Genomic DNA, 20,983 nt, shown 5'->3' on the forward strand with positions numbered 1-20,983 from the left:
CACTCCATTAGCATGAAAAGTCTGAAAGAAAACACCCTGCAACTACCATCAGAAGGGTCCAGGCTGGAGAAGGGAGCATTTCGGCCCAACAAATGTTTTTGTGCCATTCTTTAGGTAATCTCATCTTTCTGGAAGCCACAATAGATTAATACGAGTATGCATCTATCCTTGGGAACCATGTCCACCTTTCATCCATCTTATTTTTTCTCAGCAAGATGTCATCTACCAGCAGAACAATGCAACATGTCACATGGCTTGCAATGTACATGTGCTGTCTGAAGAGAAACACAATGAGTTTACCGTAGTCCTCTGGCCACCAAACTCCCCAGATTTAAAACCAGTCAAGAATCTGTGGGACCACCCCCACAGGCAGCTCGCACTGTAGATCAACCAAGAAACCTAGTGTAGCAGCCATGGCACTGAGTCAGCATGGCTCCATATTCCTGCTGGCACCTTCCAGAACCTTATTGAATCTCTTCATGCATGTTTCACAGGCGACTGCACTGCAAAAGGTGGCTATTCGGGCTTTTGATAGGTGAGCATGTTAAAGTGACTGCACAGTGTATGTTGAATGTTAATATCCCACAAGGCATGCTGCTTAATGAAAATGTTAAAAATTACAGAAAGAAAAATAAACATTCATGAGTCACTTAAAAAAGCATAAAGATTATCTCTGAAAATTTACCTAAGTACATTTCCTAAGAGTAAACATGGTTTTCAGATGGGACATACATTCTGTGCTTATTATCTGCAAAAAGAAATATCATGATTTTACACTAAAAATCAGTTGGTTTAATGTGACCTACACACTTAGTGGATGTTATTGTTCTAACTACAGTGGTCATAAGCAAACCAGACCTTCGGAGGCCAGATATAACACCACATCTGATGACCATTACAGATCTCAACAATGAAGAAACCTAAATTCAAGAATCAAGAAAAGAAGACCCACATGAGAAACTGCAGTAGTGACAGCCAAATACGAGGTCTGTTCATAAAATTCCAGAACATTTGTACTTTCATGCCAATGATATGTTGAAGCAAAATGCAGTTGGCATCCCTGCACACACTTGTGTTTAGTGTGTAACTGCTGGAAGTTTCATTGTTGTATGTTTATTATTCAGTGCTGTATTGAATAGAATGTTGTGTCACACAGTTTGCAGATTTCAAGGTGGCAGATTTACAGGAGGAACACATCTGCATTAAATTTTGCATGAAACTTAAGAAAACCTTTACAGATACACACCAAATGATGCAGGAAGCCGATGGTGATGAGTGCTTATGCCATACTCAGTGTTACGAATGGTTCACATGGTTTAAAAATGGCTGGACAGAAGTTGAAGATGACCCTTGTTCGATGTGTCCTTCAATGTCTACTGACAACACTCATGTCAGGAATATCAACGAGGTTGTGTGTGCCAAATTAAAGACTAACTGTCTGACAGATTACAGAAGAATGTAACATTTCAGTTGGATCATCTCATGAAATCCTGACACAGCATTTTGGAAAGCATTGTGTTGTCACCAAGTTCATCCCACAGCTCATGAGCCAAGACCATAAACACCTTCACTTCACAATCTATAAAGAGTGTTTGGACTTTTCCTTAAGAGAGTCATAACTAGTGATGAGACATGGGTCTATGGTTATGATGTTGAGACCAAGGTTCAGACTTCACAATGTGTTGAGAAAGGTTCTCCAAGACAAAAAAAGCTCATCAGGTCAAGACAAATGTCAAATCCATGCCGATAGTTTTCTTTGACTTTGGAGGATTGCTTCATTATGGATTCGTGTCACAGGGAAAAACTGTTAATCAATTGTACTGTCAACACATGTTGTGATGTCTGGAGAAAATGTGAGAAGGAAATCACCTGAAATGTGGAGAGACAACACATGGCTCGTGCATCACGATAATGCACCAGCACATTCATCCCTGTTTGTACATGTACATTGAACAAAAAATGAAATCACTATGCTACCTCATCCTTCATACTCTCCAGATCTGATCCCTGCAGACTTCTTTTATTTTCAAAGTTGGGAAGCCCATTGTTACAATGAAGATATACAACGACAGATGAGACAAAAGAAAATTTGCAGAAGGTTCTTCACACAATTCAGCTAGAGGCATACCTAGACTGCTTCTGGAAGTGGAAATGACATTGGGAGTGATCTATCAATTTTGGAGGAGAGTATTTTGAAGGAGATCATGCACAATAAGTAAAAGGTATGCATAGAAAAAATTTGTGAACAAAGTTCCAGAATTTTTCGAGCATACCTCATATATCATTTTTGCAGATCCAAGAGCTAGGCAGAGCCACGCAAAGCTGTTAGAAATGCGTGTAAGTAGATTGACTAGTGTAAGTAGTGGTTGACTATGATGCAGACACCAGCAAGACACAGCGTGACCTGGTGCTAGAAGCTGAATTCAAGTTGGTGGATCTATGCCGTGTTCCAGTTGGCCAGCAAGTTCAATTCATACTGAAGAGGGATATTGTGACCAGGGGGCATATAAAGCACTTTGCCCAATGTCATGCTTGTGTTTGCAAAAGTAGTATGGGGGTTCTGTGGTAGATAACTAGGACTCTAGATTACAACATTTTACCATGAGTGTAGAAACTTTGGAGGAAGTGGTTATACCTGTGGGTTTAAAATGATATTTAAACATTTTCAAAAATATATAAAAGATCATACTAAAACTGTACATCAAAAAATTGGCACTCTAGGTACAAAGATCAATAGTTCAAACTTGTGATTAAGTAATTTAAGTACACAGGTAAATAACAAATTCACAGCTACAGCCTCATACTTGTAAATCATGAGAAGAGAAAGTTCAAATTAAATAAGACATTCAAATGTTAAGTGAGCAAGAAGGAGACCTAAAGATTCAGATGTGGAATGAGATTATTAAAAATAATGTTGTAATTTGAAGAGAGAGCTATGATCAAACTGAGATGGTACATAAATAATTTTTAGGATCAACTAGGGCAATATTATCACATGCAACTGAAAAATCTGAACTACAGAAACCAGGATTCAAAACGATTAATAACGATACAGATAAGGGACAGAAAATATTAGGAGGTTTATATTCAGAAATGGAAAAGAACTCTAATACGTAAGTGCAGTTAATCTAAAATCAAAAGAAAATATTGTCACTGTAGTGAAACTACAGAGGTGGAAGAGTAAAATCTGTCCAGCAAATGAAATGCACAGATGACTACTTGCACGAAGAGTAGGAACTGGTTGTAAAGTTTCCATGTAGTATACTGGGCAAGGTGGTGCAAGGTTAGCACACTGGACTCGCGTTTTGGAGGACAACACTTCAAACTCGCATCCGGCCATCCAGATTTAGGTTTCCTGTGATTTCCCTAAATCACTCCAGGCAAATGCTAGGATGGTTTCTTTGAAAGGGCACAGCCAATTTCCTTCCCTATCCTTGGCACAATCTGAGCTCGTGCTCCATCTCTAATGACCTCGATGCCGACAGGACTTTAAACTCAGTCTTCCTTCCTCCCTTCCATGTAATATATCCCACACAATACTACAGACATTCTGAAAAGAACAACAGATAAAATAAAACAGTGCTTAATTTAATGAAAAACATAGGGGATGAACTGGGATATATAGACTTTTCACCATTCCAATGAATGGAAGTAAAATTTGCCTAATGAATGGTGTGAAGATTTTAGGCTGCAAAACAGCAATCACTTGCTAAATCATTTTCCTCATTTAATTTCAGAATGGCACCTTCACCCAATTATTTCCCTGATAACCTTAGCAGAAGCATTACCTGCAACATGAGAAGACAAAATGTAGTACACATTCAGTTTCTCATGGTCTACTGGAAGCCTAAGCAACTGAATGGGGTGACCTACAGAAACATGGTTTCAAATACTCGGTAGACTTTATTTATTTATTTGTCCATATAAATCTCTTTTTAAGTACATATATTGCACACAGGATATTGGACAGAAAACCTTTTTAGCTATTGGTTTTTCAAATGTCAAACATACATTTTATAAATTTCTATGACAAATTGGATCTATACAGTTAGTAATTACAAATTTTTGAAATACTGTATATTTATAACTTATTTCTACAATTAAAGATACAAATTACTTTTTTCTTGCATAAGATACTGTGAGATTGAATAGTAGCAGTTTCTCAGAAGGTGGGATGTCACAGACTTTTTAAAGCTTTGTAGTTCAGGAAGAGAGTTTATATGTCTTAGTAATCTGTTGTAAAGTTTTGTTCCTGCATGATATACACCTTTTTGGCATAATGTGATGTTACAATGACTAACATGTATGTCACTGTCTGACCTGGTACTGTAATCATGGACACTTTTGTTTTGAGGAAAAATGTTTTCTTTTCTCAGTATGCTTTTTTTGAAATGTGTAACTACTTCCAGTATATAAATGCAGGGAAGGGGTAGGATCTTTAGATCTTTAAATAAAGGTTTGCAGAACAGTTCAAAGAAAACTATTGATCAGAAGGGGAACAACAAATGCTAGCTCTGGAATTATCTTATAGTAGAAGCTGGGAAGGATTTCAAAAACGTTTCAAACAAAAGGAAGTGCTTGAACAAGACTATTAGTGCAAGTCATCTTATTTGTGTGCTAATTAGTAGAATGTCAGTATATCCCAGGCAAAAAATATTGGATTAGAATGGTCCAAGGCTAGTATTATCCTTAATAGCCACAGTCAAATGGTGGTTTTCCCATAAAAAATTGTGGAAGTTTTTTTCTCTGTGATTCTATGTGTTTTTTGTGGTGCTGAATCTGAATTTCATGTTCATTGCCTCATATGAGGTTGGATTCACTATGAAAAATGCAAAATAACCTTAATTTTTTCAACTTTTTTTCAGTTTTTCACTTCTATCTGCATTTTTCAAAGCTGACAACCCTCAACAAAATTAAAGTAGGAAAAATTTTCTACAAAAATACACTAGTCACATTTGGTTCTCTGACAAATGGTATTGGTGTTGGAGCATGCTGAAAACCAGGGAATTTTTTGCCTTTCTGCAAAAACGTGACAAATACCAACTCCCACCCTAGACAACTCAAAAAAATATAAACATTTTGAACAAATACCCTACGCACATGAAAGTACATCAAATTACCTACAAGAGACAAAAATTGCAAAAGACGTCTTCTGCGCCATACAGCCAAATAGCCCCTCCCCCCTGTCTATTGCTTGTCAGCACTATACATACTTAAAAGAGGTTGTTTTGAATGAATTGATGGTGAAGCTTTTTTGATGAAAATGGTAACATATATTATTTACAGCATGTCAGGTGCATGATGCCTAATAGAAAGACGAGTATGAAATCTGTATGTAGTAATGTACTTCTTCCTTTCCTTGTGCCTTTGTCCCACATCATGTGCAGGATTGGCATGTTAACTACAGATTTGGCATGGTTAATATTTAAGGGGTGGCAGGATGCCCTTCCTGCTGCCACCCCATCCCCACCCGGGACGGAATTAGTGTACCCCAGCCGTCTGTGTCTAGTGTAAACCGTGAAAGAGTGTGAACGTTTTTCAGATGTCTGCAAGGCATGTAACTGAGGTGGGACATGGGGAGCAGCCCAGTATGTATCTAGTGAAATGTGGAAAACCGCCTGAAAACTACATCCAGGCTGGACAGCACACTGGCCCCCACCATTAATCTGCCAAGCGGATTTGATCCGGGGCTGGTGTTCCTACCCGAGTCCAGGAAGCAGTGCAATAACACCCTCGGCTAACCTGGCATGTTATTAATATACATGTGCCATAAAATGAAGAATGCCCAACCTAGGATTTGATCATCACTTCAACAGGCTGAGGTATAAGCAGTATGTGACATCAGCCCACAAGGCATCAGACACCATGGTTTCCATACCTCCCATTGAAGCTGCAGCTCAACAGCACACCTTCAGAGTTTTCCATCCAAGAGGCTTCTTCAGCCTATATGCAACAAATGGAGGACAGACTGCCAAAGTCAGTGTGGGCATAGTCAAGAATGACTGTTCAGCATGAAAATGTGCCAACAAAGTGAAAGGTCACGCTCAAACATTGATAATAATTTTGCTGTGGAAGACGAAACAATGTGGACTATCCCTTGGAATACAATTGTCTCTAGCAGGTAAGACAACAAATGATATTAATTTATGTAATATTTTGCAGCATTATGTATCTATACCAGTCAATTTTTCAGTATCATTACATTAATCATTCAAATTACATTTTTATTCAGTTGAAGAAGAGAAACGACTTAATGTTCAGCCTTGACATTCCACAGCCCCTTACACATTATTTGAACATTTCATTGCTCAAGACCCTTCACCTTGATCTTCTATTGCACAAGAAATATTGCCTGGGCCACTAACAGCCTAATGGGGATGAGTAAAAGAAATGTGCACAAGACATTAGTAGTGGTATTTCTTCATACACCAATAGGTCACCTCACACCCAATCTATCTCTTTTACCATATTCTATCACTAAATGCCTTCTTTCTTTTCCAGATGGAGAACTTAACTGAAATGATGACCGAATCCTGGGTTCAACATCGACTCATTTCATGGCCCATATACATTACAACATAAAGATTTCGCACTCATCTTTCTATTCAGCATCATGTACCTCAAATAAAATATGCTAATGCTCCTTCACATCAAAACTGAATGAGACAGGTGTCTCTTGTAGTAAATTTAATCTGCTCTCATGTGGTGTAGAGCAGTTGTTGATAAGGAGTAAATTTTTGAGTTGTGTGGGATGGGAGTGGTGTTTCTTGACATATTCCCAGAAGGACCAAAAAATTCACTGGTATCCAGCACACTCCATTGGTGATATCGCTTGTCAGAAAATCAAATTTGATTAGTGTATTTTGTAGGAATTTTTGTCTACATTAATTTTTTGAGGGCGGTCATCTTTGAAAATTGCGGATGGTACAAGGTATAAGTGAAAAACTGAAAAAATTTTGACAATGTAAGGAAACGAAAGATTGCTACTTACCGTAAAAATGACACCTTAAGTTGCAGACATACACAATGAAAAGATGCATACACATTAGCTACTGGCCACAGCCTTCATAAAAAAAAAATGGAAATGAGAATATAGCATCGTTGGTCGGGAGGCCCCAGCAGGGGAAGTTCAGCTGCTAAGTGCAAGTCTTATTTCAGTTGATGTCACATTGGGCGACTTGCGTGCTGGTGATGAGGAAGAAATGATGATGACAGCAACACAACACCATGTCATTCATTCACACAAGCATGCACATCTCACACACACATAACCACCAACTCCAGCAGCTCACATCAGAAGGCAACTGCTCCATGGAATGGAAGCAGCAATCTGTATGGGGCAGGGAAGGGGAAAGAGAAGGGATATTTTTTTTGGGGGGGGGGGGGGAGGGGGCGAAATAATAGTCTGGCAGAGCGTGCCGGGACTAGACTGCCAACACATGCAGCTTAGAGAGGCTGTGGGGCAGGGAGATGGGGAAAAACAGCGAAGGAGGACAGGAACAGGGAAAAATGGGCGGGTGCATTGGCAGAGGGTGGCACACAAAGAGGGTGGTAGTTGGAATAGGGAGGAGGTGACAGGAGAGGGAGTGAAAACTGTTGAGAGGAGGGTTTGGGGGCACTATGTTACCATAGGGTGAGACCAGGATAATTTTGGGACTGGAGGATGTGTTGTAAGTAAAGTTCCTGTCTGCGCAGTTCAGAAAAGCTTGTGGTGGAGGAAAGGATCCCAATGGCTTGGGTAGTGAAGCAGCCATTGGAACCAAGGATATTATGTTCAGCTGCATGTTGTGCCACAGTGGTCTACTTTGCTCTTAGCCAGAGTTTGGTGGCAGCCATTGATCCTGGTGGACAGCTGATTGTTAGTCATACCAATACAAAAAGCTGTGCAGTTATTGCAGCAGAGCTGGTATTTGACATGGCTGCTTTCTCAGGGGGCCTGGCCTCTAATGGGGTAGGGCAGCATGTGCTAGGTGGAAAGATTGGGCAGGTCTTGCATCTAGGTCTTCCACAAGGATATGATCCTTGCAACAATGGGTCAGGATTGAGAATGGCATAGGGCAGGACTAGGACATTGTGGAGGCTGGTTGGCTGATGGAACAGCTCCTTAGGAGGGGTAGGAAAAATCTCGGGTAGGATGTCCCTCATTTCAGAGCATGATGGTATGTAATCAAAGCTCTGGTGAAGGACATGCTGTGATAGGAGAATTGGGGGTGTGAGCGGAAATGGCATGTGAGATCTGTTTGGGGATTACGTTGGGGAGATAGTGCCTGTTAGTGAAGGCCTTGGTGAGCCCCTCAGCATACTGGGTAAGTTACTGCAGACACACTGTCCTGGGGTGGCCAGGCTGTATGGGAGGGATTCTTTGATGTAAAAGGGATGACACCTGTCAAAATGCAAGCACTGTTGCTGGTAGTTGGGTTTAATGTGGACAGAGTTGTGGATGGAGCCATCAGAGAGGAAGGGTTCACTGAGCAAGAAGGTGGCATGCTGGATTTAGGAGGAACATGTGAAGTGGGTGGGAGAGAAGGTGTTGAGGTTGTGACAGAATGAACATAGAGTGTCTTGGCCCTGAGTCCAGATCAAGAAGATATTGTCAGTGAACCAGAACCAGACTATGGGTCTGGCATTTTGGGAGACTAGGAATGTGTCCTCTAAATGGCCCTAAACAGGATGGCATAGGAAGGTGCCATCTGGATGTCCTTGGCTATGCAGCAAACTTTTTTTGTATACATTCCCTTCAAAGGAGAAGTAATTGTGTCCATATTAAACCCAACAACCACCAACAGTACTTGCATTTTGACAGCTGCCATCCCTTTCACACCAAGAAATCCCTCCAACACAGCCTGACCATCCAGCAATGGTGTATATGCAGTGACTAGAACTCCCTTATCCAGTATGCTGAGGGCCTCACTAAGGCCTTCATAGACAGGCACTATCCCCCAGACCTAGTCCACAAATAGATCTCCATGCAGTTACTCCACACACCCCCAATTCTCCCACCAACCCCAAAGAACCAGCCACAAAGTAGTGCCCCATTCATCACCCAATACCAACCTGAATTGGAACAACTGAACCATATCTTTTACTAGGGCTTTGATTACCTATCATCATGCCCTGTAATGAGGGACATCCTACCTGAGATCCTTCCCACCCATCCTAAAATGGTATTTCATCACTCACTCAAACTCCACAACATCCTAGTCCATCCCTAGGCCACACCTAATCCTGGCCAATTGCCACAACGATCATATCCCAGTGGAAGGCCCAGCTTCAAGACCTGCCCAATCCATCCAACCAGCACTTCCAACTCCAGTGCTGTCACAAGCTTTCCCTATCCCATTAGAGACAGGGCCTCCTGTGAAAGCAGTCGTGTAATATACCAGCTCTACCGCAATCATTGCACAGTTTTTTATATTAGTAGGACTACCAACCAGCTACCCCCCAGAATGAATGTCCACCACCAAACTGTGGCAAGAGCAAAGTAGACCACTGTGGCACAGCATGAAGCTGAACATAACATGTTCAGTTGCAATGGCTGCTTCACTGCCCAAGCCATCTGGATTCTCACCTCCACCACGAGTTTTTGTGAACTGTGCAGATGGGAATTTTCCTCATGCCACATTCTCCGTTCCTGAAATTGCCCCGGTCTCAACCTACAGTAACATAATTTCCCCACACCATTCACCCAAAAGTTTACACCCCCTCTGTCCTCTTATCACCTCCTCCCCACTCCATCTCCCGCCCTCTTTGAGTGCCGCCCTCAGCCAATGCACCAGCCCATCTTTCCTTGCTCCTGCCCTTTTTCGCTCTGTTTTTCCTCACCTCCTTGCTGCACAGCCTCCAAATCCTACACCTGTTGTTAGTCTAGTTCTTGCACGTTCCACCAGACAGCACTCCTCACCCCCCCCCCCCCCCCCCGATATACTGCTATTCCTTCCCCTTCCTCATCCCTCATCCCCTCCAGATTGCTGCTTTCATTTCATGTTACATTACTTTCTGTTCTGAGCTGCCAGAGTTGGTGGTCATGAGTGTGTGAGATGTGCTTGCTTGTTTGAATGAATGGTGCACATTCCTCTTCCTTTTTCTGAAGTCTGTGACCTAAAGCTAATGTGGAAGTGTCTTTTAATTGCGCCTGTATGCAACTCAAAATGTCATCTTTACAGTAAATAGAAACCTATCTTTTCCTTACACTGTTGATATTCCAACCTGGAGTTTCTATTATTTGAAAAAAAATTGCAAAAAATCTGATGTTTTTTTTCCATTGTGAAGCTGACCTCCTACAAGGCAGTAAACATGAAATTCAGATTCAGTACCTCCCCAAAAAAAGTACAGAACCACTAAGAGAAAACCTTCTGTAATTTTGTTGTGAAAATGAATGTTTTGAGTACTGATTGGCTGGACTACAGCTATTTGGAGCAATTGAACATTCTGAATAAGAATAGGGAAGATGGTAGATTTATTAACAATGGAGAAGTCCACAGTCTGCACCTGAAGAAAGGAAAAATAATAATAAGAATATCTTGTATTAATGGTTCCAAGCTTCAAAAACTACAAGTGAGTAAATTTTTAGGGGAAAGCTAACAGCCCAAAGGTAGCCTCTGAGGTACTTTTAATAATAAAAAAAAAAGATTTACTGAATGCATTTATTTCGTTCCACCCCAATCTTAATCAGATGGTTAACATGTCAATGGATGCTTCAAATTGTGGGGTTGCCTGTGAAATCTTCTGAGATTGATTAAATAATGTGGAAGGGTTAAGCATACTGTTGTGTTTCTTATGCAACAGAGAATGACGTACTTGCATTAGTATGAGGATTCCAGTGGTTTTGGTGTTTGCTGGTGATCACTATGTTTTTACTTTGTAACAAAGAGCCTGTTGTTATGCCATTGACTAAAGCAGTGGGTATTCTTTCTCCAAGAGTTTGACCTTGAAATACAATAAATAAAAACTTCATTCCCGATTTCTTGCCACAGTTACCTATGGGACTGAACAATGATGTGATGATGGGGGGCTGAGGCACTGGGTTTCAAATTTATTTCCTAAATGTTGGAGAACACAACTTGAAGTTGCCATAAAACCTGAATATGATAGTGATCCTCCTTTCATTAAAGTGATCCAGGCCTTGAAGAAAAGGGATGCCATAAATCATCACCTACAGCAATGGGTAATGCATGAAGATGAGCACAAGTAGAAAATTTCTAGTCAAGAAAGGTTTTGGACAATATGTATACCAAACTTGGCAAAATAAAGGCTCATTATTTATATATATGAAGGGTCTGGACATTTTAGTGTGGAAAAATGCATTACACATCTCATGAAATTGTATTATTTTAAAAATATGACTAGAACAGTAAAATTGGTGTTATAATCATGCCACACTTTGCAAAGACTCAAACCCTTTATTTGGTAATGTTGCCCTCAAGCAGCATCAAATTTGCACACTGTTTTCTGCAACATGTTTCGAGTTTCACATTTGCATGGGTAATGGTGCTCGCAAGCAACATTTGAGCTCTCATACACAGCAGTATCCTGTTGTCGCTGGTGGAAAGTTTCTGAATAGTGCGCTTCTTTAGCAGAAACTGTGCAAGTTTATGTGAGCATCAGTTAATAGTGTAGCAATTTCTTTCAATTTTGTAAAACTGCATTTTTTTGTGCAATGCAAACTGCTTATAAATGGAAACAGGAAGTCTTGAGGATGAGTTATTATACAGATGTGTTAGTGAATTTTTACCTGTGATATTGCAAATGGACAGATATTCTCTGGGAAGAGGAAGTCTGGCCTTAGCTATTGAAGAGACAGCAGTCCAGAAGAAGAAGAAGAAGAAGAAGAAGAAAACAGCATCTTCTGTGCCAGTGAGTGAATGATGTATGAAACAAAAGTTTTGGTCGTTGGCCAGAGTATGGGTTAAGAGGGAAGATGTAGACATTGCCTTCAGGGGTATTCAACTGTAAAATGCGCCACTGTTCTGTGCTTTGTACCAAATATAAATGGTTTTAAGAAATTTCACGTGAAACACTGCCAAATTCAACCCTTTTTCATCCAATGGAACAACCTTGTGGTATTTATGTTGTTGCATCCATGAACCTTTTGAAGGCAATGATATCTAACCACATTATACTGTATTTTGGGGAAAAAATGTATGTAAAATTGTTCACATGGCCATATACATTTAATTTAAGTAACTTAATCTTTTTTCTTTGCAGTATTTCTGTGTGTGCCAAATTATGGGTTAAGCAAAAAGACTGTGGGACTTCGTAGCTGTAGCCACCTTTAGTCCATTATTGCAAAACATAAGAGGGATTACCTACGACCGGCCGCTGTGGCCAAGTGGTTCTAGGTGCTTCAGTCCAGAACCACACGCCTGCTATGCTCACAGGTTCGAATCCTGCCTCGGGCATGGATGTGTGTGATGTCCTTAGGTTAGTTTGGTTTAATTAGTTCTAAGTCTAGGGGTCTGACGACCTCATATTTTAAGTCCCATAGTGCTTAGAGGCATTTGAACCATTTGATTACCTATGTGTTTCTTGTTCTACAGTGTTGGTCACAACATGTAACATTTTACACAATGGAAAAGGCTACTACACAAATTGTACTTTTATTTGTAAGCCAAGACTACTTTGTCAACTGGCAGGTACAAAAACGATTGTTGTCAGATAACAGTAGCACATTCATGAACCAACAGTTCAAAGAATTACTGCTTCAGTGTAACATTAGACATGTGCTAATATCAAAATATCATCAGCAAAAGAGCCCAGTGGAATGAGTAATGAAAGAACTAGAGCATTTTTGTCAGAAATGTTGTTCCACTAAACAGTCAAGGTGGGCTAGTTTGATGCCTCAGTTTGAAAATATTTTAAATGAATTACCACTGTTAAGTACAGGATTAGCTCCTCTGTAAATAGTGGCTGAAAAAGTAATAAGTGAGCCATTACTTTCATTATTAGTTCATTGATCATTTGAAACAATTTTGTAACCCAAGTAAAATGTAATGCAGATGATGATGATGTTAATCAGTAAGTTCTTTGTATTTTTGTAAGTCTTGTAATGATAGGTAGCATGGTAGTAATATTTTTCACTGGAGAAGGTGTCATTAATTTGGAGATTTATTCATTCTTATTTAAAACATGGAACTGATAAACAGAAACCAGTTTTGAACTTCTGGCTAATCAAGCACATGAGTCACATTCTTATATTGAAGAAAATCAAACAATGGAAAGTCCAGCTTATGTCGAAGTTGTTATTCTTCTATTGAAGAATGAGGTATGAATATTTCCTTGAAATTTTAGTGACTTGTATGGCACCAGTTACGTACAATAGTGAAAGTTGGGACTACTTTTCCACAATGCAGCAGGGAAGATCCACATCACTCATTCTCCAAGATCTCCATCCTCCTGCTTGTGGGGATGAGCCATTTCTGCAGAAGGGATACTGGTGTGGTAGTGAGATGGATTAACTGTCTTTGGAAAATGTCTTCCATCATTTCTCTTGTTCCAACTTTCTGGACAATCTTCTATTTTCCTTTTACTGACATTCTGATGGAACACTGAACCAAAGTGCCTCTATCCATACATACCTTTCCATCACACATGCTCTCCCTGCTTCAATTTTGTCTTCACTTAAATTCCATTATGAAGAGCTGTGTCACACATCATCATGCAAAGACTTTGTTTATTGAGAGCATGCAGTATTACTTCCAAATCACATTAAGTGTATTTCTTTTAAAAAAGAGTTTACTGATGAGGTGCAACATTCTTCAACTGCTACATTTGCTATAGGCTTATTGACATTGTCCAAAGCCTAGATGTAAAGGTATGTATTGAAATAAGAGTTTGTAATGTTGTCAGGTCATACTCTGCCATGATATACATAACTATTATGTAAAAAAATTTATTCCTTTCATTTTTCTCTGGAAATGAATAACAAATGTATGCAAGTAGATTCTAAATTTAAAAAATAATAATACTACTAATAATAATAATAATAATAATGGACAATACTCAATGCGAGGTGGGTTAAAAACTGTGAACTCTGAAATCACATAGAATGACAGTTACTGTATTTACCAACAGTGCAGCTCTGATGCACAGACAGTGAATACTTCACACATTGCCAGATGCATAGACAATAAAAGCTAACAGCCCACTCTTCAAACAAATTGCGTGGAGAAATAACAAAAAATACTAAGATTTTATATATGTAAAAATGGGTTGTTTTAGGTTGGACAGCAATCGACTTTCTGAGAGTAATGTAAAAATATTATTCTGAAAAAAGAAAGGAAGAGGAACTTTCATAGTAGTAAAGACAAAAATTTTCAAGTATTCTAATTAGCAAAAGTTAAGCATCAGCAAAACTTATGTCTTGGGTTTAGTTATGAGACTAATATTCCAACTCATGTTTTAATGGAAAATAAATTATCCTTTGCAGTTGTATCAAGGTGTCAAGCAAACTATAATCTCTTCTTCAATGTTTGGTTACAATATTCTCAAGGCACTAATTTGGCAAACAAAATCATTTATCGCAGTTATGTAAAAATTCATACAGATGGGCTGCATGCAAATGTACAAATTTAAAATTAGTGTGGTAATATATCTGTTACAGTGTCATGACTATCAGGTGCAGAGTTCACTTACTAAATGACACATTGCTATGAGAGGCAGGCTGTTGAAGAGTAGCATCAGGTACCCAATATGATTTAGTATTTGTTTTGAGCCCACATCCATCAAAAATCAAATTAATTTTTCTTATATGTCTGTTCTCAGCACAAAATTGAGATAAAAAATTAAGTAATACACTAGATACTTCTGAGCTAACCCCTTTAGCATCATCTTCAGCCCATGTACGGAAATGTATATCATTCAAAGTTTGTTTTGATATGCCTTCATAATGGCAAACTATAACTAAATATTACTGCCCTACCTGACAAGCATAAAATGCTTCCCCCAAAGATGTTTGAGGCAATGGTTGGTTTTGCATGAGGTCAAACACAAAACATGCAGAAGTTTCAAGGGTAGGTTCACTCAAGAGTATTTAGAATTTTTTGCCTTCTGCTTAAAAACGGTGAGTAAACAAATCAATTCTTTTTGCACTTCTTCATCATTCTCGCACTTGAACTTTTGTTGTCTCTCATCAGACATCTGTCTTCCCTCAGCTGCAGCCATCTGTTTGTGGAGTCCCAAAACCAAGGTTGTAGTTACTAGTGAACTCTTCATAGTACAGGTGATAGTTACAGGTTTTAGCACCCTTGTCATCTTTATGCTCATTCAGAAACAAGTTCCACATTTTTATGAAGTCAATTTCTGCAGACAAGTATTACCTATGTGGTGTCTGAAAAAAACTGACGAAAAACATAACATGTGTTGTTTCCCTATGAAGTGCATACATTATTCAATTTCTCTTTTTCATTATGATTATTTACCTAAACGTAGGATAATGTAATTGTAGCCTAAAATATGTGATGTAATTCAGAGGCCTTGGTCAGTTCACAAATTTCCATTGTATTTTAATGATGTAGGCCTATTTATAAAATTATGTGAGTATAATAAATTAAAGAGAGCTGAAACTACACTGCGAGCAACAGCACCAGTGCGTGATGGGAATGGCGACTGGGTGGGAGTAAGGAGGAGGCTTCCTCCTTACCCCCACCCAGTCACCACTCCCATCACGTGCTGCTCACAGTGTAGTTTCAGCTCTCTGAGACTGCAGATGTGTGTGCAAGTTGCACTTGTGTGTGTGTGTGTGTGTGTGTGTGTGTGTGTGTGTGTGTGTGCATGTGTGTATGTGTGTCTACTGCTGACAAAGGCCTTAATGGCCGAAAGCTATGTTTGTGTGAATCTTTTTATTGTGCCTATTGCAGCTCAGCATCTCCACTATATGGTGAGTAGCAACTTTCCTTCTCTCATATTGTTACATTCCATCCTGGATTTTCCATTGTTTGATATAATAAATTAAAAATTGTTAACCTTACCTCTTCTCTGCCGTACCATCCCACGTAAAATTGATATGAGGTACTCTTTTGTTTGCCCATTTTTCACCTCCTCTTTCTCCTCTTGAAACACCATTTCTGAACTGATATGCAGGTGAACATTAGGCATGCTTTGGGTGAGTCCTAAGAATGTTGCAGGAAGTTGCACAATAAACTTTTAACTTAGTTCCTTCAGTACTCTGAACAAAATATGCAATAGGAAATTGCCTCTTCTTACTTCCTTGATTACTCCTATTACATTCAGCTTTGCCTACTGAAACTTTATTAATTATGAAGTTATCATGTTCCACTTTGGTAATGCCATCACTATATAGTAAACTGTCTCACTATGTTGCTCTGTAATACTAGTTTCGCCTCACACTGCCCATCATTGTGTTTACAAGATACATTCAGTCTGGTACCATCACTTCCACATCTCTGGACCTGCTCCTTGCTTTTCCTTTTCCTCACAAAAGAACTGAACTTTGTTGTTCTGTTATAACACCATCAAAAGATGCCATAATTCATAACAATTAGCTCTACAAACACTGTACACCACTACACAGTACACATTCAAATGACTATAGCAACCATTATTATGACATAGTTGACGTGAGTTTAAGCAGTGCTTCTATTGGCCAGTGGAAATAAGTAAGATAGGAAATTAAAAAAAGTGAAGCAATAATTTCACTTTTTTTTCATATGAGAATGCAAGAAAAGAGTTAGCTCTTTCATTCATTCTTTCTTTTTTTAAGTGGGTATAAATGACTTTGGAAATACTCTCTTCAGTTTATGCTTATAAAGTTATGTGACAGCAGTAAGGTGTCTCATATCAACATACAGTGATTGAATGACATTAAAGCAAAGTTTAATGATGATTCAGAACGTTAAACTTTGAATTATGTACAACCTTCAGACCCAATGCCAGTGAATTGTCGTAAATCAATTGAGATGTATATAAAACCATCTAGGACCAAGGTGGCCCTGTGTGTGGGGGGGGGGGGGGGGGGGGGGGCAGTCCACAGTTGCACTGAGTCCAGAATCAAGTTCTTATTTAAATATTATGTAGGTGCAACTATATACAGAGTTACATAAGAGAATGTATCCTGTGTATGAAATTTGTGATACACTGTAACTTTTGGGACCTGTTGTGTCTCCTTTATGATACTACCATATCAGGAGTTACAGGAAAAACACACTCCAAACCTTGAGGTACAGCATAAGCTTCATGAAATAAAGTAGAAAGCATTCTACAGACATTGTAGACGACAATGAGCAGTTTATAATGCCAGTTATACAAGAAAAGTTGGTGTCAAAATATGAAGTTCAGCAGCGTAGCAGAAAATGTTGCCTTTCAATAGCATATATAATTACTTACTGCAAATAATTATATAGGGAATATTAAGTCTTGTATTACTGAAAGGTAACAGAGATAAACATTAAAATTTCTCAGAAACACAAGGGCTGCTAAACAATGAAGAAGTGACTTGCTATATGCATACGCCTGTTAACAAGTATATACTTTCAGATAAGGGACTTACTGTCTCCTCCAAAATGTGAACTCTCTCATAAATGTGGAGTGTGGTACACCAGTGTTGTTTACTCTACTATTACATCAGTACACATTTTACCTCATCTTAATAAGTGAAAAATGAAATAGCATTTGAAGTCATGTTAAGAATAACACCCTGAAATAAGATTATGCTCCACGCAACTGTTGACAGCACATTACATTATAGTTGATTAGTTGGTTTTATGTTCTGTGGATCATATGTATGATTAATCATATTAATGTGGAACAAGTCATTTTACATTCACATTATACGGGGCTATTACAAATGATTGAAGCGATTTCATAAATTCACTGTAGCTCCATTCATTGACATATGATCACGACACACTACAGATACGTAGAAAAACTCATAAAGTTTTGTTCGGCTGAAGCCGCACTTCAAGTTTCTGCCGCCAGAGCGCTCGAGAGCGCAGTGAGACAAAATGGCGACAGGAGCCGAGAAAGCGTATGTCGTGCTTGAAATGCACTCACATCAGTCAGTCATAACATTGCAACGACACTTCAGGACGAAGTTCAACAAAGATCCACCAACTGCTAACTCCATTCAGCGATGGTATGCGCAGTTTAAAGTTTCTGGATGGCTCTGTAAGGGGAAATCAACGGGTCGGCCTGCAGTGAGCGAAGAAACGGTTGAACGCGTACGGGCAAGTTTCACGTGTAGCCCGCGGAAGTCGACGAATAAAGCAAGCAGGGAGCTAAACGTACCATAGGATGGTGCTCCACCGCACTTCCATCATGATGTTCGGCATTTCTTAAACAGGAGATTGGAAAACCGATGGATTGGTCGTGGTGGAGATCATGATCAGCAATTCATGTCATGGCCTCCACGCTCTCCCGACTTAACCCCATGCGATTTCTTTCTGTGGGGTTATGTGAAAGATTCAGTGTTTAAACTCCTCTACCAAGAAACATGCCAGAACTGCAAGCTCGCATCAACGATGCTTTCGAACTCATTGATGGGGACATGCTGCGCCGAGTGTGGGAGGAACTTGATTATCGGCTTGATGTCTGCCGAATCACTAAAGGGGCACATATCGAACATTTGTGAATGCCTAAAAAAACTTTTTGAGTTTTTGTATGTGTGTGCAAAGCTTTGTGAAAATATCTCAAATAATAAAGTTATTGTAGAGCTGTGAAATCGCTTCAATCATTTATAATAACCCTGTACATTCGTATGTAAACATGGCTACATGCTGACAATTTTCAAGTGGTTCTTTTTATATAATAATATTCAAATACATTAATATAAGGGTTGCTCAGCAGTCACGCAATACAACTGGCTTAACTTTAGTAACATGTAAGAAGGAAAAGTTATATATAAGTCACTGAGTTGGTTGTACTCCAAAGGATGTAATGGATATAAAGTTAGACTAGAGAAAGTAATGGTTTAACATTAAAAAAACAGAAAGGTAAAAAGTAGAACATATGTAAATATGGCAGAACAAGTCACATGTGTGCAATGAAAGGTAAGTTATATTTCTATTCTGTGTCTCATTCGATATTAAGGATGTATCTTGATAGTAAAACCCACATGAAAGGTTTTATTACTTTTAATTCATAGGTACTGATTGTACACAAAACAGACTTATATGTTTTGCTGTTACTTCCCATGTTAAAAATTAGTTAAGTCTACCAGTCTTCAATCCAAATCGTTCATCACCTTCAGGTTGTGGTTCGTAGTGGCATTAGTTCATGCAAATAGTCTAACTTCTCACCCCACAGGTTGGACTTCATTTGCAACATCTCTCCAATCTCCAGATAATTACGATTAGACCCATAAATATCCCACAATGTCCCATTCACAGGCTCTGGGGTTGGATTTCTAAAAGTAATAAAAAGTTATTAATTTCTTGATTAACATATTTACAAATGTCATAACAATGCATCACAGTTGCAAGTTGCACTGGCAAATTAATGATTGCCTAACACTCCAAACATAAAAGAGTTTCACAAACAGCTGATGGAACTTCAAATGCATTGATACCACACTGGCAACTATCTCCTCTGAACTGTCTATTGTTGTCTCATGTCCTCAGAACTTTATAAACCCACACAAAATAAATCCATAGAATTATTGTATAGCCCATTTTTAATTAGAACAGCTGTCTTTCTATAGCAAAAAATAAAATGGTTGGTCCATATGCCACCACTTACCTTCTACGTGGATTCATATTAAACTCTCTACTATTTAAAGTTTAGACATGGTCATGAGAACTGAGCTACCAAAGCCTATAATCTTTATGTTTCTGACATATGTATGCACTTCATCTATTCTTCTACAGAAACAAGGTGAGTACTGAATTTAGGAAAATCTCAGCTAGAAAACTGGAGAGCGTCTGCAGGTTTATAGGTTTCAGCTCCCTAAATGAAAACTGTTAAATGTGTACAAGACCCAAAAACAGTTTTTCCAGTGTAGACTCAGACTAAATTTTCAGAAATGATGATGGACCCACACATCTCTTGGCCAGTGCATATTATTATAGAGCAGTTCCAAACTCTCAGTGTGATACACTTGATTACAAGAACGTTGTTGAGAGCATATCGTAGCTTTCTGATGTATAATAAAATCTAGAGTGCACTGTGGTTGGATGATCTTCAGTAGAGGCAGCAGGAAAACTATTTCAAAATTAGAAAAAACCAGTTTAGTTGTGTCACAACTTGTCTACAAGTTACACTTCCAACATTTGTATAGGCAACAGGAGCTGCAGAAATGCTCAAAACCATCCAGTGGAAATTAATAATATAATATCAGAAAAAGGATAGACTGCTGTTCACTGTGCAGATGACTCCTTTAGTTGCAGACAGGTGCCAATGAAAAGATTGTTACACATGAAAGCTTTCCACCAAAACCTTTTTCAGTAAAGAAAAAAGGAGAGGAGGAGAAAGGAGAGGACGAGAATAGGAAAGGACAGGTGGTAGAGTGACACAAAGAGAGTGAGGCAATGTGAAAAGGGGAGTAGGTGATAGGATGAGAGGGCATAAACTGTTGGGGAGAGGGCAAGAGAGTGTGAGGACAGTAGGTTACTACAGACTGAGGCCAGGATAATTTTGGAAGTGGAGAATGTGTTGTAAGGTTAACTCTCATCTGTCCAGTTCAAAAAAGCTGGTGGTGGAGGGGAGGATCCAGATGTCCCAGTGATATATATCAGCTTTTCTGAACTGCACAGAGGAGATTTAGCCTTAAAACATGGGTAGCAATCTATCCTTTTCTCAGTATTGTTGATATTACAACCTAGAGTTTCCAATGGAAATTAGTGACAGAAGTATTCCTCCTAAAAAGACATTCAACAACAGAACACACAACAATTCAGAAATTAACACATTAGATAATGAGTAAATGAATGCATGCAGAAATACACTAACTATAATTATGTACAAGCTTCATTAAAGTAAGTCATACTTATTCTGTGAAAAATACAAAACACTTTCTAATTCAGCTTACCAGTAA

General features: G+C 38.9%; 1 protein-coding gene across 1 annotated transcript in view; it reads right to left on the reverse strand.

Annotated features, from left to right (window-relative positions):
- Window positions 1-19,152: 19,152 nt before the first annotated feature.
- Window positions 19,153-20,983, reverse strand: part of LOC126481552 (cholinesterase 1-like) — a 173,095-nt gene continuing 171,264 nt past the window's right edge. Inside the window, exon 11 of the mRNA XM_050105390.1 lies at window positions 19,153-19,357. Coding sequence (XP_049961347.1) covers window positions 19,198-19,357 — 160 coding nt within the window. The 3' untranslated portion in view covers window positions 19,153-19,197. The remainder of the gene's footprint in view (window positions 19,358-20,983) is intronic.

The sequence above is a fragment of the Schistocerca serialis genome, chromosome 5, assembly GCF_023864345.2.
Source record: "Schistocerca serialis cubense isolate TAMUIC-IGC-003099 chromosome 5, iqSchSeri2.2, whole genome shotgun sequence".
Taxonomy (NCBI): domain Eukaryota; kingdom Metazoa; phylum Arthropoda; class Insecta; order Orthoptera; family Acrididae; genus Schistocerca; species Schistocerca serialis.